At 44.0% G+C, this 24,387-nt stretch overlaps 1 protein-coding gene across 1 annotated transcript in view; it reads right to left on the bottom strand.

Annotated features, from left to right (window-relative positions):
• Nucleotides 1-799: 799 nt before the first annotated feature.
• The window catches only part of CD101 (CD101 molecule), a 34,272-nt gene continuing 10,684 nt past the window's right edge, over nucleotides 800-24,387 (bottom strand). Inside the window, exons 4-9 of the mRNA XM_065879778.1 lie at nucleotides 21,208-21,594; nucleotides 17,422-17,802; nucleotides 16,315-16,719; nucleotides 12,702-13,112; nucleotides 9,480-9,875; nucleotides 800-1,777 (exon numbers count right to left, since the gene is read on the bottom strand). Of these exons, the coding sequence (XP_065735850.1) occupies nucleotides 1,542-1,777; nucleotides 9,480-9,875; nucleotides 12,702-13,112; nucleotides 16,315-16,719; nucleotides 17,422-17,802; nucleotides 21,208-21,594 (2,216 nt within the window). The 3' untranslated portion in view covers nucleotides 800-1,541. The remainder of the gene's footprint in view (nucleotides 1,778-9,479; nucleotides 9,876-12,701; nucleotides 13,113-16,314; nucleotides 16,720-17,421; nucleotides 17,803-21,207; nucleotides 21,595-24,387) is intronic.

Here is a 24,387-nt window from a genome sequence, read left to right as displayed (position 1 = left end):
GTTTGGAGAGGACGTGTGTGCCTGATAAAATATTAAAAATAAATTGCTAGCCTTGGAAATGCAAATTAATGCATGTTAAAGCAACCCTGTTGGTCACATAGATAATAAATAGATGTGTTTTCTCAAGTCTGTTAGGTGGCACTGATTGATTTCCAATTCTGGCTACAACAGGGCCTAAGCTGCTTTTGAAACAAAGGTGAGGGGACCCCAGGCCCAGTGGGGACAGTTGTTATCTCCTAGGGGACAGTGGTTGGAAGCCTTCAGTCATGACACTCCCCATCCCCCTCCTCCTGACTTTTCCTGGCTGAGAATACAGGATGCTGAGATTACTATTCCCCCTGAACTCCTAGCGCCTGCCAGAGCAGGACGGGATAGTGGCACTGTTAACTCCTCTGCCCTCAGATAACTGACACAGCCACCTTTCCTGCTACCCGGTGCTGTCAGGTCAAGGAAAATAAGGCCTTGGCTAAGAAGAGCCAGGAGCCAGATGGAACTTTGGGTGTGGGGAGGAAAGGGAGATATGAGGCCTTGGGGAGCTGACTGGAGCACTGTTGCAAAATTAAAAAAAAAAGTTTTTCCTGGGCTTCCCTGGTGGTGCAGTGGTTGAGAGTTCGCCTGCCGATGCGGGGGACACGAGTTTGTGCCCCGGTCCGGGAAGATCCCACATGCCGCAGAACGGCTGGGCCCGTGAGCCATGGCTGCTGAGCCTGCACGTCCGGAGCCTGTGCTCCGCAACGGGAGAGGCCACAACAGTGAGAGGCCCGTGTACCACAAAAAAAAAAAAATAGTTTTTCCTTAGCAATGACTTAATAAGTCTTATGGAGAAAAGAAAGAAAAAAAAAAGGAAAGAAAGTCAGGCTACAAAATACCTTATCCTTTCACTAAAGAACCAATACTGGTTAAGCACCTACTATGCAGAGCTTGCTCGTCAGTGGCATTTATAGATGGGATGGAGATGGACTGGAGGAGAAAATGGGATTTCTGCCTTGAAGAAAGCCGCAGTCTGATTGGGAGGCAGATTTGATGTGAATGAAGGGCATAGTCCCAACCCCTTTTCCTTGCTGGCATCAGGTCCTTTCCTACGTATCTTATCTGGAGGCAAAAGATTACCTGGAGCCAGTGTGGCAGGACCACTGAGTGTTGTCCAGGGAATCAGTGACATAAGAGAGGGAAGCATCGCCCTGGGCTCTGCCATGGGATCTCATTTAATCCCCAGCAGCTGTGTGAGGGAGGTACTCCTCTCCTTACAGATCTATGGATGCAGAACCTAAGCCCCGTGAGGTGTGGCAAGCGGAAGACGGTGTAACAGAGTCACCTAGCTCCTGTGGGGGATGCAATGGGTAGATGAGGTGACACGTGAAGAAACACTTAACGGTTTCTGGCACCACATACGCGCTCAATAAATGTTCCCTCTGAGTCCTAGGTACCTCGCCCCAGGCCGCAGACTCAGAGGAGGACAGAGGCAGGGGGCACTCCTCTCCTGGTCAGTCCAGTTTCAAAGTCCGCACTCTTTCCACAGGGCTGCAGGCGCCTCTCGGGATTCAACTGTCTTCACCGTCCTTTTCCAATCTGTCTGTGGTCCTGCTTCCAGCCCTTTTCAGGTCCACCCAGAGGTCCTTTTCTTTCTGTATGCTTAGGCTCAGAGTTGACAACTTCCTGGCCTTGCAGTACAGGCAGAGGAGGGAAATGAACAGAAAGATGAGCATAAGGAAGGGGCAGGTGAATAGGAAATAGAGTAAAGGTGCTGACGAGCAGATCCTGGAAGGAAACGTGGGCTCTGCGACAAAAAGGAAGAAAATGAAGAGAATAATTAGTCTCCAGCTTATTTGTACTCATCAGTTATAAACACTTCTGGGATTTATTGTTACAGGAAAATACATGTAAGAATAACGGGGCCAAATGGCAGTGTGCCCCTTAAATCACATGCGAGGAGCAAAGGAAAGGGAGCTGGGAGAAGAGAGCTCCAGGATGGCCTGTTCCAGCCTGACTCCCCCTCACCCAACAATTTCCAACCACCAGAGGTTCCCATGACCTACTTAAAACGAACAGCCAGAAAGAAAAACAAAACAGAAAAGAAAACCTCTCCTTTAATCTTCTTTCCTCAGAAAAGATATCTATAATTCAACCCTCGTTCCCAACTCTGTTGCCGGTCCTGAATTTTTAACTGAGTTATTCCCACTGCTGCTTCTGAAAACACACACAGACACACACACACGCGCGCGCGCGCGCACGCATGCTCTGCACTGTCCTGATAAGAACAACAGCAGCTACAAGTAAGAAGCACCATCCCTTCCTGAATCTCCAAACCGGTCTCACACTGCCCCACCCCCATTCAGCTCCTTTCCCCTCTTGCTCTTACCATCACCTCTACCTGGCATGCTCACTGCACCGTATCCTCGAGGTCCTACTGGCCTCACTCTCCATCACTCCAGCCTTCCACCTCTCCTCAGGCAGTTTTCCTCTTCTTTCTATCCTCTTCTCACACATGCCTTTGTTTAGACGTCTTTCATCCCCTTTTAACCATCTTTGTCATCACAGTTACTTGAGTAGCTCTGACAGTGTCCTTTGTTTCTATAGTCCTTGCAGTGCCTAGCACATGTGCCTGATAGCGTTTGCTGATCTGAATTAAACTGGATTCGCTGCAACCACGTGGGCAAAGGCTACTATAATATAAAGGCATGCTGAAGCATCCGGCAGCTGCAGTCCGAGGGGAAGTGCTATCAACACATGGACACACAGAGCACACACCAGCAGCCCCCGAGGGGTTCCTGGCCACACAGCCAGGGAGGCAAAGGCGAGAGAACTGCCAATGCCACAGGCTCCAGGAAGCAGTGCCTCAGGTTACTAGTCAAAGGACAGGGATTTAGTCTCTCGATGCACAAAGACATATGCTTAAAGAGACACCAACTATTAAATGTGGTCTTCTGACTACATTTATTTATGACAGGATATTCAAAACCAGGGCTGTTCTGAAGAATCTGATGCTAATAGTAGCTGTGCTTTTATTGGAAAACTGTAATGACCTAAGCACTTTCTTCTTCAGAGGTTAGGCTGTAGGATTCATGGGATTACAGACACTTAGAGATGAAGATGACGGGTTTAGAGGTCATTGCGACCAACCTCATGCTGCAAGAATTCCATTCTTTTTCGGCACTGGAGATACATTTTGCACACTGAAGGATGTCTCTTTGTGGGAGGTTAAGAAAGAATCTAAACCTGTGTCCTGCATTGTAAACTCCGGGAGGAGAGGGCCTATGTCTTACGCATCTTTTCCCCTCGTGCACCACTTTGTTCATAGGTCATCAATGGAGACTAAAGAATGAGTCAATTGTGTGAGTGATTTGCGCACACAGGAACCCGGGAGTAGCTGCCATCATGTTACCCAGAGTAAAGACCATCACTGAACATTAGCCTGGCAGCTCTGAACAGGGCTGGCAAGGAGCTACGGGGGTTTGTTGCCCGGTTCTTCTCTGGTCTCATTTATACTCTCCACCCTAGATTTGGTTTTTGGTTTTGAAAGGGTGGGCAATGATAAAGATAGATTTTGAATTCTTTCTCATCTCCTCTCCACATCCTACCTGACCCTTCTCTCCAAGGCCCTGCTTGACTACAATATTTCTCCCAGGTCTTACCTGAATGCATTTGAAAGCGTATGGTTAAGAAGGAGGTACAGACTGAAATGCTGAAAGAGAACAGAGCCGTCGAGTGGGTAAGAGCTCTGGCCTTGCTATTTCACACTATTCATGTGTCGAGTAGGGATTGAGCACCTACTATGTCTCAAGGAGAGCTGGGTTCAAATCCTGGCTCTACAACTTACTGCTATTGACTTTGGACAAATTACTTTTCCTCTCTCTCTAATCATTAGTTTCCTAGTCAATCAAGCGAGGATAATAATTTCTAGAGTTGTGATGAGATAATGCTTAATAAAGCATGAAACAGTGTCTAGCACATTTGTTGAGTCAGCAAGAAATAAATATCAGCTAGAAAGCTACTAAGAAAGTTAGGAAAATCATAGGCAACTTTTTCCCAAGAGACCAGGCAGAAAAGAGGACTGAACCTACTGACTCCTCACTCAGGGACCGCAGACTTGGCCACGTCCTTCCACAGCCCACGTCTCTCCCTCGAATCTCTGATCTCTCTGTCCCCTGGGTGGGTGGGTGACATTCAGCTGAGAGTCAAATGATTACTTGGGAGACTCTGGCTTCCTGCTGCAATCACGAAAGGCAGAAAACTGGGAGGCAAGAGTCCGCGGCACCCATGGGTCACCATTGCTAGGATGGCGGTGTGATGTTGTGGGGGATGGGGCTGGCACACAGAAGGTGGAAAGAAACCTGGCACTTGGATTTTCTGCCACTGAGACTCTAACCTTCCGTGTGAAGGGACTGCCAGAGGGCTTGACTATCTAAATGGGGCTGGGCTTCGAGCAATCTGCCATCCAAGGACGACAAGGTGCGCCCTCCGCAGTGCCGAATTGGCCAACAGCTAGAAACTGTCAGTGCTTCTAAATTACCTCTCCCGGGAGGGCGGTGTTCGCTCTGCATCCCACAGTCACCATTCCCACCATCTGCTTCTCACCCGTATCGGGATTAGCATTAGTGACATTCAAAACCATTAAGGTTTGGCATTATGGAGCAATCTGAGTAAGTGCTCAGTGCTCCAAGTACAAGGCCTGTAAGGAAGAGCCAGAAGTATAATGAGAACACAGCGTCACAAGGTTTGGTTTGTAACTTGCTTCTACCCCCAGCCAAACACATCACAAAGAGTATTCCTTTCTGATATTAGCCCAGAAATACCGACTTTAGAAGAAGAAAGGTGGAGGACGATGAGGGGGGCTACCAACGCACCCCCAACCCCAGACTTGGGCAGCTGACGTGCCAGGTGTGGCTGTGTGGGAGGGGTGGCTCCTGCCAAGAACTGAAAGCAGGATTAGGTAACCTGACACGAGTGCATCCCAGAGTAAGCGAGCCCCTTACAGCCTCAGTTTCAACTCCATTGAAGAGCTGCTCGCTCATTTTTCATCAAGCATTTGTTGAACCGAGCGCTATGTGCCAGGCCTTGTTGGAAGCACCGGGGTAGCGTTGATAAATAGCATGTTCTCTCCAGAAACATCAGTGTGATAGGGGCATATCCCCTTTGAGAATCCACTTTCTAAATATATCCTTACCCCCCAAAAGCTGGGAAATAGTGACAAATATCATTCTACTACAAATAATCCAGTCCCCAGAAAGCTTTATAACCTTGCCTATTAATCACAGAGAATTCTCTAGAATGAGATACAAAAAGACTCAAGTAGCTGTAGCCCCTGCTTTGGCTGAGTCATAGCTAAGGAAGTAAGGTGGAGAGGAAAAATGCAAGGTGCATTCCACCAGGGAAATACCTCGCAACTTTCCTGCCTTCACAGGATCCATATGCTTCACAGTTCTAGCAAGTAGTCCTAAACTAACCCAACCCAGAATTGCCAAATAAAGGTGGTAGAAAACCATTTGAGAAGTGAAAATTGGTAGCCTATTGTATTTAAACTGGACTTTATTAATACACAGGCTGGTCCTGACCAGGAGGGCAGCTACACGGATTCAGTATTTGAGTACTGTTTCTGTGTCAAGCACTGTGCCAGTGCTGAGAACAAGACATTCAGTCTTTGCCTTCTCAGAAGGTATTGTGTGGCATTGATGATGGATGTTAAACAGGTGGGATGACTAAGAAAATAAGGTAAGTCACTGAGAAAGTGGCAGTTAAGTTGGTCGGTGAATGATTAGTAGGTGTTGATCTGGGACAGATACCATGAAGGAGCATTCCAATCAGGAGGTGGTATAAGTTCACTCAAGATGTTGGACTGGGCTTCCCTGGTGGCGCAGTGGTTGAGAGTCCACCTGCCGATGCAGGGGACGCGGGTTCGTGCTCCGGTCCGAGAGGATCCCACATGCCGCGGAGCGGCTGGGCCCGTGAGCCATGGCCGCTGAGCCTGTGCGTCTGGAGCCTGTGCTCCACAATGGGAGAGACCACAGCAGTGAGAGGCCCGCGTACCGCAAAAAAAAAAAAAAAAAAAAAGATGTTGGACTGTCAGTCATATCCATTCTCTTCTAATCTTCCTCTTCTTCCTCTCTACTGGCTCTTTTCTCTCTAGATGTAACAGTGCTCAAGTCCCTACCATCTTCAAACCAAAACAAAGCAAAGCAAAGCTTCACTGCACCTCTTGCCATTTGCTCTTGTCTTCTCTCTTTCCGTTTACATCAAAGCTCTTGAAAGCATGAACTGGATTTGATGTGTCCCCTTTGTCCCTGCAGTCTGACTTTTCTCACTATTTTTCTGTAACTGCCCTATATTGTTAAACCCAATGGATATTTTCCTATTTTGGTCTTAATTGGCCTCTTTGCACTAGTCGAATCTGTCGGCTCTCCCTACTCTTGATCCCTCCTGCCTTTGGTGTCTATGATACCACCGTACCCTGGTTCTCCTCCTACCTCTAGGCTACTCCTTCCACTCTCCTTCACAGGTTCCTCTTCTGCAGTCCCCCGAGAACTAGCGGTGTATCTCAGGGATCCATCCTTGGGCATCATTATAGGCCATAAGCTGATGATTTCTAATCTATAACTCTGGTATAGATCTCACTTGGAAATCCTGAAGTTTATTGGACAGATCTCCCTGGATGACTCACCGGTACTCCAAACTCAATTCCAGTCCAACTTATTCAAAATTGAACTCATCTTCCCCTTTAGTCCTTTCTCCTATATCACCTCATTTAGTGACTGTCCCCACTATCCACCTTAGGCCAGAAGCCTGGTATTCATCCTCGATTCTCTTCTTCTGCTCATTCACCATCCACATACACCTAATCAGTCTCCAAGTCCTGAAGACCCCATCTCCTAACACGGAATGCAGAATGCCTGTCTTTCTCTCAGACCTCACAGGCACTGCCTTAATTCAGGCCTTCATCTTGTCTCACCTGGTTCCCTACAATCAATTTCAAATAATTCTCCCTTCTCTGTGCCTACCTCCCTTTCAATTCATTTTTAACACTGTTCCCAGGAAGAGCTTTCTAAAATGCAAATGTGATGTGTCACTCTCCTGCCTGAACTTGTTCAACGACACTCTGTAACTTCCATGAGAAAGCTTATCTTCCCTAGCTCCATACAAAAGACCCACTTGACATCTGTACTCGTTCCATCCCACTAGCCTCCTCTCTTGCCATCCTACCACAGTTTCTCTGATCATCTAGCATATACTTTCCTTTTCCCAAAACATGTGCCTTCCTTTTTATAGGCCCCATACTCTGGGAAACCTTTCCAGATCTCCCAACCCAGCTCTTCATCCCAGCCCTGCCTCTGCTCCTTCCTTAGTATCCTGAGACCATTTCTTTCATGACACGTATCATGTTGGACTTTACTTCCCCACCAGACTCAGCTCTGTGGGAACAGATTCCGTAATATATTTTTTTGTGTGTCCTCAGAACCTCATACAGTTACTTATTGAACAAATTATAATATTTTATCACATAAATAGATATATACATAGGTAGATGTGTGTGTGTGTGCGTCGCGAGCATGTTTGGAGTTATAAGGGGAGAAGGAGGTAACATTTGTTGAGCACTTAAGAGTACGCCAGGGACTGTGCTAGATACTTCATATGCATTTGTACCATAATCCTCATTTTATGAGAAAGCCAAGTAACCAGGGTATGACTTCATAGCTAGTAGGGAGGTGATAGAGCTGCAATATGAGACTCGGCTTGTCTGATTCCAAACCCTGGGATTTTTCATCACCCACACTGTCTTCCCAACTACCAGAAAGGAACAGCCAGGCAGAAGAAGTGAGATGCTATATTATACAGATTTACTTGGGAACACTTAACTGTACTTATAATGAAAACCCTCAGGTTCTCATGGCACAGGCTTTCCAGCTCCTTCAGTTGTGAAGAATACAAAGACCATTCAGTTTGTAACATTTTCTTTCCAGAGTTGATCTTTTTAAAAACTTTACACCTGTTTTATAAGAATTCCACAAAGATGAACAGTATATATATGCTTTGAACGATCCCACCTGTCTCAGAGGAGATGTGCTTTTTAGCCACAGAATATACACTTTTTACAGTTATTATCTATTTATTCTACTGCATAAACGGCTGAATCTACAGAGCCTAGGAATTCCGGTGGGAAAACATGTATGGAATGTGCTCAGGGTGGGGACTTCCTATAATTGTTGGAATGGAAGAAAAGCTGATAGGAAGATAAATCCTGCCCGGATACTTGGGAGAAGAATCCTGCTGAAGAATAGTCAGGGGACGAGAATGATGGACCCCAGCGAACAAGTTAGATAACTCTGACTTCCACTCTAGAAGCCTTGCTGGGGCTGGGACGCAACTGTCCCAACTCTGAGAAGGTGCCATCCGTTCTCAGTAGCCCTCTTTCCCTCCTACAGACTGTCCCCAAAGCTAGCTGGTGCTGTAGGGATGTTATCTTTATTGATCCTTTCTACTCTGCCTGGGGTGGGGCACCAAGACCACACCTCTGCCTCTCCAGTGACCCTCTCTCACTGTAAGTTTAACCTATAGCTCACCTCTCGCCTCATCCTTAAACCCCACCAGAAAGAAATGGCTCAGAGGATGAGCAGGCTACAACATCTACTGGCTCCTTAATCACCTGGGAAGATTTACTGGTCTGGCTGGAGGAATTTCTGCTTAATGAATACCTATTACATGCTTGGCACCGCACTGGCTGGAAGGAAGCCCTCTCCTCCTTCACGACCTCTTGTTCTACACACCTCCTAAAGCTGAGCACTCAGCAGGATAAGTTGACCTTCCCACACAGAGAAGGGTCACCCTTTGGCCAATGGTCTTCAAGCAGCTGTCTTTTTGCCAGAGCCTGTAAACAAGTTCTATGGGACACACTTCCTCCCTTGATGACTTTCAAGGTGCAATCAGGAGAGGCACACCCGATGACTATCACGACCGACCGAAACTCCGATAGTTTGTTGAACACATCAATAAGAAGCTTGCCACTTATTCGTTGAGAAAGGCTTTTTTTTTGTTGGGTTCGTTTTGGCTCAGGGAGCATTTAGATATAGCTGATTTTGGTTCAACCAGATCAAACACAAAGTCACCATGCCCCTATTGCTCATCTCACTCCCCCCACAGGTCAGCCTTCTGAGATTGGAGAATTAGCCAAGAGGTAAGGATGTCTGCCTCCAACATTATTTGGTTATTTAAAGGGATACAATGTTGATGATGGCTTTTTTGTTTAAGAGGGAACGTGGGGGAGGAGGTCAGATGCCCTTGACATTTAAACGTCCGTGCCAAAACCTCAGGTAACCTTGTCTGCCCAAACTGAGTTACTGTTGAGAGAAATGGCGAAGTCATTTTCTTTCGGGAATCTGTAAATTGTTTTCAGCCTGAAAAGAAGCAAAAACATAGCTGGGTGGGAAAGCATAGGAGGGGAGACGAAGATTCTCCTGACCGCGAGCCATGGCAGATGAACCGCTAGTTACCTGAAGGCAGCACCGTGAGCACCACATGCTGTGACTCGTCTGATGCTTGGCTGACCCACTTGCTTGGGTTACCGTGTAGCTGCCACTCTGCCACCCTGCACCAGTACATTCCAGCATCCTCCATCTCCACTCGATGCATCATCAGGACAAAGTCTGCAGGGGATGAACGGTAACAGTGCAGGCGCCTCCTGAGCCCCTCTTCGCCATACTCCAGCAAGCCGTCATGCTGCAGGTGCACCAGCATTTTACTTCCAGAATTTCCTCCGTTCCAGTACCACATCACAGAGAACAGGGAGGCTGGGCTGCCCGCACTCTCCAGGCTGCAGCGGATGGCCACCTCGCTGTGCTCGGAGGCATTTTTTGTCCCGGACACTTTGGAGATGCGTACCTTACTTCCTAGGAAATAAAATGGCGGTAAGTTCGAGAAGAACCCAGATCTTAGATTGGATACCTCCTCTGAAAAGTCTACTTCTCATTGAAGGGATGCCATCTTATAATTTTTAGATATCAGGTCCTTCATCTTTAACACTTTTCCTTGACCCTTATCCTTCTTCCATATTTGCCAGAACATTCTCTGCTATGAATCAAACCAGCCACCTCCCTTCATCAGTCTGCCTCTTGCCTGCTGGACCTGACACTGAAAACCACCCAGCTTTGCCAGATGTTCTGCCCTGCTGCTTTTACTCCTCCCGGCTCAGCTCTCCCTTCCACTTCCCAGAAAGGCCCTTCGAAACTTCCAGCCCGCCCCTCAAGTCCCATGTTCCATCCCTACCCCTTTTTGTTTTTGCAAATTACCCTCCTCCCATACACCGGATATCACCTCAGGTATTAGACGCAGGGAAAGAGGAGGTTACCCAAGAGACTGAGCATTTTTCATACATGTGTTAGAATATCACTCAAGGAGACTATTTACATTATTGGATTAGACTAAGTTTTAAACAGATTTTGACATTTACTTTTTAAAAATGTTCCCCTTTTAACTCACAGGTGAGGACTTGGAAGGCTAGAGTAATCACACACAAAATAAATTATAGTATGCACTAAATTTTCAACTCTACTACAAACATATCTATTGATCTATCTTTAAAAGAACATCTTTGTCTGATTCTACATTCTTTTTTAGCTACCATCTTTACTCTCTCTTTCCCTTTATAGAGAAGCATGTGAAATATTAGTTTACATGGTACTGCCTCTTCTTCCTCACCTCAAGTTACTCCCTACTTCATTGCCATCAGCTTTCCAATCTCATCACTATGCTCTGGCCAGGGTCCCCAGAAAAGGCCCGATTTCCCAGCTCAAGAGACCTTCCAGTCTTTTTTGCCTTCTCTGCAGTTTCTGTCACTGAAATCCATTTTCTTCTGATATCCTCTCCTCTTTTGATTTCAGGGAAAGCATCCCTCCTACAAGTCTTACGAATCCTTCTCAGTATCTTTCCCTGGGGCCTCTTCCTTAACTTACTTCCTACACCAGGGTACACGGCTAGCTACTCCCAGCCAGCCACACACAGCCCACAAATATGATTTATTTGACATCTTCAGTATTTTAAAAGAATTTGAATTCATTATGGACATTCCAAAATGAGTGACGTCACCAAAAAAAGATTTTAGGCATTTCTTGATAGACTAAAAGATTGAACAGCACTGGTCCCACGTTTCTGAATGGGAAGCGCTGGCTTGAGCTAAGAAATGGTGCGCACTTCTTAAAGGGGTGGGCACACACTGTCAAGATTCAGCTTGGACAACTGGGAGAAAGGGATGCCAGCCACCCAGATGGAGAATGGAGTGGCCATAAGCCTTGTGGGATGGCCAAGATGATAAACGCCATCATGATGATATGGGACATAAGGATGATTTGGGATATGCTGAGTGTGAGGCTCTCTGGGTCAGCCAAGAAGAAATGTGCAACAAGCAGATGGGTAGAAAGGCCTGGAGCTCAGGAGATGGGGGCTAAGCATAAAATCTTAGAGCTGTTTCATTGAAGGTGGTAGTTGGTACCACCAAGGTGGTATTTAAGAGGTTTTGAAGGGCACAGAGAGTAAGAAGAAAAATGGGCTCAGGTGTCCCTGATGAACACCTGCATTGAGCAGGGAGAGGAAGGGCATGGAGAAGGGCGGCCAGAGTGGCAGGAAGAGACCCCCGCGCTCAGCTGCTACTTTGCCCCTGCTGCTCCCAGCCGACTGTGAGCTCCTTAAGGCTCTGCCTTATTTATCTTTGGATTCCTAATTGCCTAACACATAGCAATGTTCATTATAATCTTATTTTTTGATGTTACATTGAAAATAGAATTTTCAGTGCCAAACTAGATTAACTTATTTGCATTGTGCTTTTGGATCTCGGCCAGCTCCCAAACCTTAGCTGTGAGGTTCATTTAATTTTAATCAACATTGGAGGTGACCTAACTAATGCTGACAGACCTAATCAACCCTGCCCACATTTAGACCACGGCACTCTTAGACTAATGCAAAAGAATGGAACTTCTATTTCTTTTTTCTTTTGGTGGTACACGGGCCTCTCACTGTCGTGGCCTCTCCCGTTGCGGAGCACAGGCTCCGGACGAGCAGGCTCAGCGGCCATGGCTCACAGGTCCAGCCGCTCTGCAGCATGTGGGATCTTCCCGGACCAGGGCACGAACCCGTGTCCCCTGCATGGGCAGGCGGACTCTCAACCACTGCGCCATCAGGGAAGCCCTCTATTTCATTTTTAAAGATCTCCTGAGGAGGAGGAGATGCCCTCAGTAAGCCATTCCAGCAGTTGACTACTTCTATTTGCCTTACGTTTAGGCAGCCAAATGTTGAACAGCAGTCTCTCCATACATCCCTATAGAGCTGGACAGTTTCTGTTCACAGTGGGAGAAATACGCTTTGTATTACTCTCTTTCTGCCAAATTACAGTAGAGCCCCACTGGAGTGACACAGCTTGTTTTACAGAGAGCTGGAGATACGATACCCTGGGTCGCTGCATAGACCAGCCTGTCAGGCTGAGAAGCAAACCAGTCAAAGGGATCTTGCTCCCATCTAAGCTTCTCCAAATCTCAGCTTGACTCAAAGGGACCCCCGCCTGCTCTGGTGGGCTATCCAGTCCTGCAGTCATTGTGCAGGTGGGCACTATTCCTATGACTGTAGGTCATATTTTTACCTTCATCTAATCACTCCATAGAACAGCTGCCCAAGAGAAGACGGCAATTCTACAGAAAGATGAGTGAGAATATACTTGCAAGGTTTACCTGTGGGCCTGAGTTTCAATTCTGTTAGACCTGACGTCTTTTCTCCAAGCTTGTGCCAAGTGCCGTTTGTAGACCAGAGCCATTCCTCCACAGCACAGCGATATTTACCCTGATCGCTGTCTTCCACGTTCAGAATGTGTAGCTGAAACAAGTCTTGGGAAACTTTCTCGGCGTGGAATTTTTGTTTCCTCCGTGCGGTCTGAAATTCATTCCCGTATTTTACTACGTGGGTTTGGTCCATTTCCAGGATCCTCAGCCAGGGTGCATTAGTGGACGTGGCAGAGAAGTACCAAGTAACAGCCAACCGAAGGTTTCCAGTGGATAGGCACAGGATGTTACACTCTATGTCTGTGTTGGAGTTGATGGAGATCTCTTGGACTTGACTACTTGAATTCACTTTCAGCTTGCTCTCTAAATTAAAAGAATGGTACCATTACCTTTGTTACTTTGCTAGAAAATAGAACTTTAAAGTAGAAGGGACATTGGAGGTCAACTAGGGCCACACCTCCTACACCCATCAAATGTGTGAATTCCCTCTTTAGCAGCCCCCTAACTGCTCATTCAGCCTCTGAACAACTCACTAACTGACAAAGCACCCATTCCACCTTTGGACATGCTGCCACTAGAGAACTCTTTCTGATATCAAGTTGAATTTGACTTCTCCATAACTTCCATCCACTGGTCCTAATTCTACCCCTGCCCCAGAGGAGAGGGATAGGGAGTGTGGGGCAGGGAGGAAGTGTTATGCAGAAAAGCCAATCTCTTCCACATGAAAATGCTTCGGTATTAGATAACCCACAAGGACCTACTGTATAGCACAGGGAACTCTCCTCAACATTCTGTAATAACCCAAATGGGAAAAGAATAGACACGCACATGTATATGTATAACTGAATCACTTTGCTGTACACCTGAAACTGACACAACATTGTTTATCAACTATACTCCAGTATAAAAGAAAAGAAAAGAAAATGCTTCAATATTTTGGCACCGACATCTTCTCTTCTATAGCATTTCATAAATCAGATTGAGAGAAAGTGGCCCTATTAATGCTCTGTCTGTGTGTTCACTATCCAGATACTCCTAGATCCACAGTTTGCCTAAGTCTAATTGTATCTGCCGGCAAACATGGGTAAACAAGAGGAAGTTGTACATGGGCTATTACAACTGTGAGCTTCTTTGCAGCCACTCGACTGTGGGAACATTGTACGGATATGGAGTCAACTATCCTTTAACCCAGAGCTTTCCTGCTTTGTGTGGATCCCTCCCCTCAGTCTCTGCTTAGAGGAAGAGACTAGTACAGGACAGAGGCTTAGAGATTATAGGATTGTGTCACCCAGGGGGGACAGAGGTATGCAGAAGTGGCTGTCAGAGCACACAGCAGGACTGTCTAACCCAAATATGGGAGTGAGGGGAGGCTTCCTGGAGGAGCTATCTCTAAGCTACGTCTTAAGGGTTAATAAGAATTAATCTGATGGAGAAGGGGTTAAGGAATTCCATGCAAAAGAAGCAACCTGAACAAAGACTAAAAATGAGAGAGAGCATAGAGTATGTGAGGAACTGCCAGTAGTTCAGTGTGGCTGGAGCTCAAATTCAAGATGGAAAGTGGGAAGAGATGATGCAGGAAAGACATAAATGTATCAGATTGTAAAGGACCTTGCCATGTAATGGGAGTTTGGACATGAGGTAGACGTGGAGGAGTAGTGGATGACTCAGGTTTCTTGCTTGGATCCCCGATGGATGGTGGGAACATGGAGAACAACGTCAGAGGAGTAGCTTTGGAGGGATAATAATGGTGTATTTATGTTTTGACATATTGAGTGTAGACATGTCTTAGAGGCAATTGCATTGATGAGTCTGGAGATCAGAAGAGAAGTATTTCAAGATAACGAATTTGGGATTTGTCAGTATATAGCCTGAATCCCTGGGTAGGAATAAGCCCACTTTGGGACAGTGTACAGAATGAGAAGAGAGGAAGTTGAGGATGAAACCCAAAGGGATGAGTCAGTGAAGGAGGAGGCTTCTGCAAAAGAGAATGAGAAGGAGCAGTTGGCGTGTTAGGAAGGAAACCAAGAAAATCTTGTGTCACAAGGTCAAGAAAAGAGAAGTTTTAAGAAGAAAGGATGAAACCAACAATTTGAAATACATCAGAAAGGACAAGTAAATTAAGGCATGAGTTAATCAACAAGGAGATCACTACTATTACCAAAAATATAGCTCAGTAGCTGAGATAATGACTGCTACCACGTTTGAACATCTGCTTGGTGTGTCAGGCACTGTACTAGGAGTGTGTCGCCATCTTTAAATTGAACATCAGCAATTTACATATGGGGGTCACTGGGCTTGGACAGATTGAAGTGCCTTGTCTAAAGCGATGCTTCTATCCAGTGCTTGTCAGGTCTAAATGAGGTCAAAGCCTCTTGAACACTTTGCCCTAAGAGAATGGAAGTCATGAAAGATACCAGCACAGCAGAATTTGCCAAGTTGTGTCTTACTTTTAACCTCTACCTTCTATTACCAACTGACAAGGTAAATTATTTTGACTGTAATCATAAATTCTCTAACTCTTGTATATTAACATATCAAAATGAATGGATAAATGTATTTAATGGAATTTACATTATCCATACCACCAGGGGACACATTCTAAACATTTAATGACTGGTCAGGCATGGGTACTGACCAATCCGAAAGAATTCCTCACCACTGGATCTGGTCCTAGATGTCCCCTGCTGTGCCACGTGGTTCCCTTTAGTTGCTGAGTAGTGGGGACTTATGGGAAATGGGGAAGGGGCAACAGTTAGAATTCGTCAATGTGGAAGTATTTCAATGTTTTAAAAACCAGTATGGCGGGACTTCTCTGGTGGCGCAGTGGTTAAGAATCCACCTGCCAATGCAGGGGACATAGGTTGGAGCCCTCGTCGGGGAAGATCCCACATGCCGCAGAGCAACTAAGCCCGTGTGCCACAACTACTGAGCCCGCATGCCACAACTACTGAAGCCCGCGCGCCTAGAGCCTGTGCTCCGCAACAAGAGAAGCCACCGCAACGAGGAGCCTGCGCACCGCAATGAAGAGTAGCCCTAGCTCAACTCAACTATTGAAAGCCCGCCTTCAGGCACAAAGACTCAACACAGCCAAAGAAAAACAAAAACAAAAACCAGTATGGCCATTTTGTGCATATCAACTTAATGTTAACCTGGATATCCCTCTGTGTGTGTGTGTGTGTTTGTTTTTGTTTCTGGTTCCTTTTTTAAATTGAAGTATAGTTGATTTACAATGTTTCAGGTATACAGCAAAGTGATTCAGTTGTACACATATATATTTTTATTCAGGTTCTTTTCCATTATAGGTTATTATAAGATATTGAATATAGTTCCCTCTGCTATACAGTAGGTCCTTATTGTTTATCTGTTTTATATATACTGGTGAGTATCTGTTAATACCAAACTCCTAATTTATCCCTCCCCCTCCCTTCCTGTATATCACTTACATATGGTGCTTACTTATAATACAAACTTGGGGAAAAGGTATTCTATACTTTAATTCTATAACTTACCCTAAATGGGAGGAATGTTTAAAAAAAAAGCAGGATTAATTTCAAGTAGTGTTTACCTGGTAAAGTGACAGTGATCCTCAATGGGTGAGAGATGGCAGAAGCCCTCACAGGGCCGTTTGTGTGTAGGGAACTTCTGTCATAAACTTCTACATTACACTGATAAACTCCTGCTTCTTCCTCGGTGGCATCATGGATTAGGAGTTGAGAACGAAATAAAGACTGTGAAACCTTCGTCTTCTTTTGGAACTGGGGTAGGGAGTTCCCCCATTCAATAGTGCCATTATGGGTGATTCGAAGAAGCAGATCAAAGGCTCGAGATCTAGCTGCCTGGAACTGCCATGTCACGGTGAGTGGAACCTTGAGGTCAGAGTAGCCAACCCTCACTATGCAGGACAGGTCAAAGGTGTTGGTGAATTTCACTTGTGGCTGACGGCTCATCAGACTAACTTGTAAACTTGACTCTGTGGGCAGAAACGTGAAACACAATTTCTAATACATTCAGCAAATCGAGGTACAAGTTGTCCCAGTCATTGCCTCCTCACATTGAACCATGTGTTCATACATCGGGAGTATCAAATACGTGGGGGTAGAAGCTGATTCACAGCACAGTCTGTCCTGAAGTCTGACTTCAATTTTCTAAAGTTGACCCTCTTCTAAAGAGTGTTCTCAGCAGAGACAACAAACAGGCAGTGTCTCTCCAGTCTGCTCCTTAGACAGCTGCTGCTGAGTGGGTGGGGTGCTCCCCGGCCCCACTGGCTGGCTCCTTCCCTCATCCCCACTCCTGGGTGCACCATCACTCTTTTGCACATGCTCCAAGAGACTCTGCAATCCCAGGGCTGCAGCTGTCAAAAGCCTGAAATGCACGAGGCTCCGCTCCACTTGGCATATCTCTTTTCTAAGTCTATTCCAATTCATACGATTTTGTTTTTAGCCTTGAATAACAACTTACAAGTTGCACTCTAACGATGATCTCTATAAAGATGAGTAAACTTCAGAGATCAGTTGACAGACATGGTAGCCAGAGACTCTGCTCTGTGTCCTGGGGTACACGTACCGTAACTAGGGGATTCAGGGTGACACACAATCGAATTCCACAGCATTCCACTGCAGAAGGAAGATACTGAAGATGCGTAAGTTCAGAAAAGGATTTCCCTGACACTTACCCAGAGGTTTTACAGTGACTGACATCTGAGCCCAGCTCTGATCTCTGTCCTTGTTCCGGGTCATCTCAGACACCCTGCACTCATACGTGCCGCTGTCTGTGATGGTGGTGGAGGTGATCTCCAGCTGGAAGGTGGCCCAGTCCATCTTCTCCAGCCTTGTGTTGCTGTGGTTATCCAGTTCCCCGTAGAAGGCACCCCGCTGCATGGTGCCATCCTGCCCCATTCCAGCCACAAACTCCGGCTGTGTCTGGTCTTGTGGGATGTGCCACCAGGTCACGGACAGGAGACTTTTAGCTCCACCTACCTTGCAGAGAAGGGTTAACGCCTCTCCTTCCCACACTGCTTGCTGCCTGTTCTTGGTAGACACGACCACATATCTTGCTGTGGATTACAGATTTTAAAAGAAAATATTATTTCAAGTAAATGAAATTTTTTCTAAAAAACGGTGAAATCTCATTAATTAGGACTTGACAACTTTGTGACAAATCCGATCAGGTTGTTCACTCCTGCACCACCCCCCGAAAAAAAGATTTCATCAACACTTAAATAGTAGAAACAGCAGAAAGAATACCAGGAGAACTTACTTACACTTAAACAATTTATAATTTGCCCTAATTTTTAGTGATTTGTTCCTTGGGAACATCTAGTTGGGAAAACATCTGGTAATATTTTGTTAAATTAATTACAGTTGGTGTATGAGGCTGAAAGTAATGAAGCTGTGTTTATTTAAATGTTTAGTTTTTTAGAATTCAGACTTTCACAGTTCAAAATGACCTTCCTCTTCTTACTTACCTTCCCCTAATTAGCATGTATTCGGAACAGTGAAGGAGTATTGTTAATTATATTTCTGTTCAAAATACTGCCATTAAAAAACAATTACTTGGGGGAAAATGTATGTATATATAAATATATATATACAATAAATATATATATACATTTCCCCCCAAGTATTTTTTAAATATATATATTTACCCATACATATACATTTCTCTTTTTCAAATCATATATTCATTCATATATATTGTTGAAGCGAGATCCTTCCTATATCTGAACTATAGTGTAAAACAATAAATGTAAATCTGGCTTCCAGATGGGAAATTCAAGATGTGTAGAAATGCAGACATTCCTTCAACAGATACTTCCTGTGCAAGGCCTTGTCCTGGGTGCTTTGTGGGCAATGTAAAGATCCCTCAAGCTCATGCATCCTAGGCAGCCCGGCCTCATGCTTCAGGTCTAGGTCACTGGAGTCAGAATTATCCTGGGCAACATAGTGGACCTCTCTACGCCTCAATTTCCCTTCCTGTAAATATGGGGGTAATAATAACACCTCCCTTATGCATTGTGAGAGGACTAAATGAATGGCACAAGCAAAGGGCTTACCCCGGCTGGCAAGGAGAAGTACCCAGCAAAGGTGAGCTATTAGCGTTAGTGTGTAATGATAGGCACTTTGTGAAAGCAGAGGCGTTCAAAGCCAGAAAAGGAAACCAAAATAAATTTTTTTTTAAATTTATTTTTTCTGGCCTTGTGGGATCTTAGTTCCCCGACCAGGGATCAAACCCAGGCCCTCGGCAGTGAGAGCATGGAGTCCTAACCACTGGACCACCAGGGAATTCCCAGGAAAACAAAATAGAACTGGCATTAGAAATTTAAATAGGATCTAAATGAATTTGCAAATTGATCTTCTCTGCTGAGGTAGGAGTTCAGTCTTTAAGCACTTTATGTATAAATGTATATGTTACAAAGGCAGAATGAAGGCTAATGTCCACAAATAGGTTAATATATCTATATCTATTTATCTATCTATTACATATATATAACTTGCTTCCACATTTTGGGTATTAGAGGCATAATTATACTTAATTTTTTTTTCAAGTTAAAAATAGACTCATGGGCTTCCCTGGTGGAGCAGTGGCTGAGAGTCTGTCTGCTGATGCAGGGGACACAGGTTCGTGTCCCGGTCCGGGAAGATCCCATATGCCACGGAGTGGCTGGGCCCGTGAGCCATGGCCGCTGAGCTTGCACTCTGCAACGGGAGAGGCCACAACAGTGAGAGGCCCACGTACCAAAAAAAAAAAAAAAAAAAAAGACTCATAACTAGAGTTTAGAAATTAGAGGGGAAATTATTACTCATAATCTCACTACTCAAATATAACGATTATGATTAGTTTCAACCAGCTTCAGTTTTGTTTTGTTTTGTTTTTTTAACTGTGATTTCCTTAGTTTACTGTGTCGTTACTGCCTCTCGGTAAGAAGTAACACACTCACCACGCATGCGTAAGGTATACATGCATAGCAGTAGGGAGTACCCTCTTCTGTTTAAAACATTCACGGAGTGATAAAACTCTGCTCATACTTGAAGTAATGGTTTGAGTTTCAAAACCAAATGCTCAACAGGATCTTTACTAAATCTGTTAATAACCTTTTTTTATTTTACGTAAAAAGAAACAGGCTGGACTCCAGCCTGCACAAGGGATTATTTTTAGCTTGGGAAGACCAACTACTTGATAGGCTCGTGATCTGTGTGTCATGAAGCACACCTTTAGGTCTCTTTAGCACAAATTCCTATGTCCTGAGTTTATGAAAGATTTACAGATCTGCTCCAGCAGGGACAGATACACGAAGTTGAGATTTAGCTCTGTGTAAATATGTAAACACGCCTACATAGTTTTTTTCTGAATCCTAGCAAGTCAGAACAAATGTTTAGTGTCAAAATTACCACCAACACACTTCCTGGCTCGCCACTCTAGGCCAAAGCTGTGCGTCTTCACTCCCAGCAAATGGGGTGACGGAGAAGAGGATGGAAGGGGAATGCTTCTATCTTTGGAGAGGCCTCCAGTGAGCAAGTACAACAAGGATATCTTCATTTTTAGTTTGTTTTTGATTTTGGTTTTTGCAAAACCAAAAATTTGGGGCAATTCATTTTTCTAGACTTTGAATTTAATACCCAGCCCAGAGGATCCTAATATTACTTGCGGATTTATCAGTTTTCTCTCCACACAAAAAGCACTGATAATTCAAACACGTTCAAGGTCACCCAGCCTTTAGAAACTAAACAAGACCCGAGTGGCCTTCCAGATACTCAGACCCATTTGGATAGGCATCTCACGACATCATAGCAACATGCAGGCAATAGAGTCTGCCCACTATCATTTACTTCTTCTTTTCTTACTCTGAGTCATGCTTTGGTGCAGAATTAAGACTTAGTATCAGTTTAAGATAATAGAGAATTGATGAAAGATGTCACAGGAGTAGAAGGGGTAACGTGGGTGTTTATTTCCCAGGAAGGGGGCAAGTGTAAGCTCTTTCCTCTTAATCTACTCAAAACACAAACACACACACACACACACACACACACACACACACACACACACACACACATGCAACAAGGGACAGAGGGCTTCATTAATACAGGTGTTCTCTGCTGAAAGAATACCCAATGGACAAAAATTAGAAATAACAGCAAATAGAATCAAAGAATCTAAGATGGCAAGAAGGTACTTAAGGACAGTCAAATTAGATGTCATTATCTTACAGTTGAAGAAGCTGAGATTTAGAGGTGAAGTATATAGTGTGTTCATGATCATGGCCCATTTAATGGCTCAGGAATAGGACTCAGGTCTTCAGCTGGTTTGGGTGCTTTCCTTTGCAGTACTCCACTCCACCTCAAAGTGATCTGATTGACACCTGACTTCAGAAGACCTCCCCCGTGTCCATGAAGGCATCCTGTACTCACAAAGGAGGGCATCTAAAAGCAGCCCAATCGTGCCTGGCCCCGACTTCACATACCTGCTGGCTTCCTCAGGTGCACGTAGCTGTCTGGTGACTGTTTTTTCTGGAGCACCTGCCAGGAGCCCATCTGAGCTCTTGTCACCTCTGCCACAGCACATCTGTAGGCACCTTCATCCTTTGGCCCCACAGAGAAGATCTTGAGAGAGAAAGACTTGGGGCTTAACTTTGAAACCTGGAGCTGTCCTTGACTTGCTCTTTCTTGATAGTCTTTCTTCAGACCCAGAACTCCACCAGCATCAATGTGGGCCATTTCAATATCATTGAAGAACCAAGTGCCATGAAGCTGTAGGTCCCGGCCACCACCCATGACCAGGCAAACCAGTTCTAAGGGTTTTCCTTCAGGAACCGTGCTCTCAGCCATGATGTTGACCTGAAAATCTCTCACTAGGAAACAAAAGCAAGGCAGATATATAGAGAGGCCACTGCATCTATCCTTTCAATACCAGAGAGAGATGCTACCTCCTGTTAGGATAGTACAGGGATTGAATTTCATGTGGGAGATCAGTTCTGAGGAGAAGGTAAGCCAAAGAAATGCCTAGAATTAAAAAATGCCCTTGACTACTCTTTAAATCACCTAGAAAGAACAACATACATGATTTTCTGAATGCAATCCTATTAAGCAAGATGTATCCATAATGTGTGAAGTACACAGTAATGTATCTTTTTAAATAAAATATTTTATACTATGTTGAATCGATATAAATTGTGATTTCTTGCTCTCATTTTTGGCTGAGCATATCCAGTGGAATTTTCCAAAGTTAAAAGCATATGTGATATATGGCAAGTCCACAGCTAACATCACACTTAACAGTGAAAAGCTGAAAGCTTTTCCTCTAAGATCACGAATAAGACAAGGATGACCACTCTCACCACTTCTATTCAACATAGTATTGGAAGTCCTAGCCAGAGCAGTTAGACAGAAAAAGAAATTAAAGGCATCCAAATTGGAAAAAAGGAAGTAAAACTGTCACTGTTGGCAGATGACATGATCTTACATATAGAAACCAAAAAAAACTCCACCAAAAGATGTTAAAACTAATAAAGAATTTCAGTAAAATTGCAGGATACAAAATCAACATACAAAAAAAAAAAATCAGTTGCATCTCTATACCCTAACAATGAACTATCCAAAAAAGAAATTAAGAAAACAATCCCATTTACAATAGCATCAAAAGGAAGAAAATACTTAGGGATAAATTTAACCAAGGAGGTGAAAGACATGTACAATGAAAACTATAGAACACTGATGAAACTAACTGAAGATGAAACAAATAAACGGAAAGATATCCCACGTTCATGGGTCAGAAGAATTAATATTGTTAAAATGTCCATACCACCCGAAGCAATCTACAGATTCATTGCAATCCCTATCAAAATTCTAATGGCATTTTAAAATAGACAAAAATAATTCTAAAATTCATATGGGACCACAAAAGACCCTGAATAGCCAAAGAATTTTGAGCAAGAGCTGTAGGTATCACATTGCCTGATTTCAAAATACATTACAAAGCTACAGTAGTCAAAACAGTATGGTACTGGTATAAAGACATATAGACCAATGAAACAGAAAAGAGAACCCAAAAATAAATCCATGAATCTATGTCAATTAATCTCCAATAAGGGTGCCAAGAATACACAACAGGGAAAAGATAGTCTCTTCAAATAAATCGTGTTGAATAAACTGGATATCCACATGCAGAAGAATTAAGTTGGACTCCTATCTCGTGCCATATTAAAAAAATAAACTCAAAATGGATCAAAGATTTAAACATAAGACCTGAAACTGAAAAACTACTAGAAGAAAACAGAAGGGGGAATTCCCTGGCAGTTCAGTGGTTAAGACTCTGCACTTCCACTGCAGGAGGCACAGGTTCAGTCTCTGGTCAGGGAACTAAGATCCCACATGCCACATGGCACAGCCAAAAAAAAAAGAAAAAGAAAAAGAAAAGAAAATAGAAGGAAAACATTCTTGACATTATTTTGGGCAATGATTTTCTGGATATGACCCCACAAGCACAGGCAACAGAAGTAAAAATAGATTGTGGGATCGCACCAAACTAAAAAGATCCTGCACACAAAAGAAACAATCAACAGAGTGAAGAGACAATCTACAAAATGGGAGAAAATATTTGCACACCATGTATTTGAAAAAGGGTTACTAGCCAAAATGGATAAGAAACTCATACAAATTAATAGCAAACAAACAAAAGAAAAACCCAAATAACTTAATATAAAGACAAGCAAAGGATCTGAAGGGACATTTCTCAAAGGAAGACATACAAGTGACCAAAAATATGGAAAAAGATGCTCATCACTAATCATCAGGGAAATGCAAATTGAAGCCACAAGATATCACCTCACATCTATTAGGATGGCAATTATCAAAAAGACAAAAGATAGCAAGTGTTGGTGAGGTTGGACAAGAAAAAGGAAACCTTGTACACTGTTAGTGTACAAGGAATGTCAATTGGTATGGCCATGATAGAAAACAGTATGGAGGTTCCTCAAAAACTAAAAGTAGAACTACCATATAACCCAGCAATCCTACTTCCAGGTACATATCCAAAGGAAATGAAATCAGTATCTCAAAGAGATATCTGTACCCCTATGTTCATTATTCATAATACCCAAGATATGAAAACAACCTAAGTGTCCATCAAGGGATAAATGTATGAAGAAAATGTGGTATATATACACAGTGGAATATTATTCAGCCATGAAAAAGGGAAAATCTTGCCATTTTCAAAAACATGGATCAACCTGGAGGACATTTTGCTATGTGAAATAAGCCAGACACAGAAAGACAAATATTGTGGAAACTAAAAATTGACAAAATGAATACATAGAAGTGGAGAGTAGAATGGTGGTTACCAGGGGTTGGGGGAGTGGGGACAATGGGGAGATATTGGTCAAAGGGTACAAAGTTTCAGTTATGCAGGATGAATAAGTTCTGGAGATCTAATGTACAGCATGGTGACTACAGTTAGTAATACTGTGTGGTATTACTTGAAATTTGCTAAGAAGGATCTTAAGAATTCTCACCACATACACAACACAACCACGTGAGGTGATGGGTATGTTAGTGAACTTGATTGTAGTCATTTCACAGTGCATACAGCTATCAAAACATCATATTGCACACCTTAAAGGTATACAATTTTTATTGATCTAAATAAA

This window comes from Phocoena phocoena, chromosome 1, assembly GCF_963924675.1.
Source record: "Phocoena phocoena chromosome 1, mPhoPho1.1, whole genome shotgun sequence".
Taxonomy (NCBI): Eukaryota; Metazoa; Chordata; class Mammalia; order Artiodactyla; family Phocoenidae; genus Phocoena; species Phocoena phocoena.
This window is presented reverse-complemented; position numbering and strand designations above follow the sequence as displayed.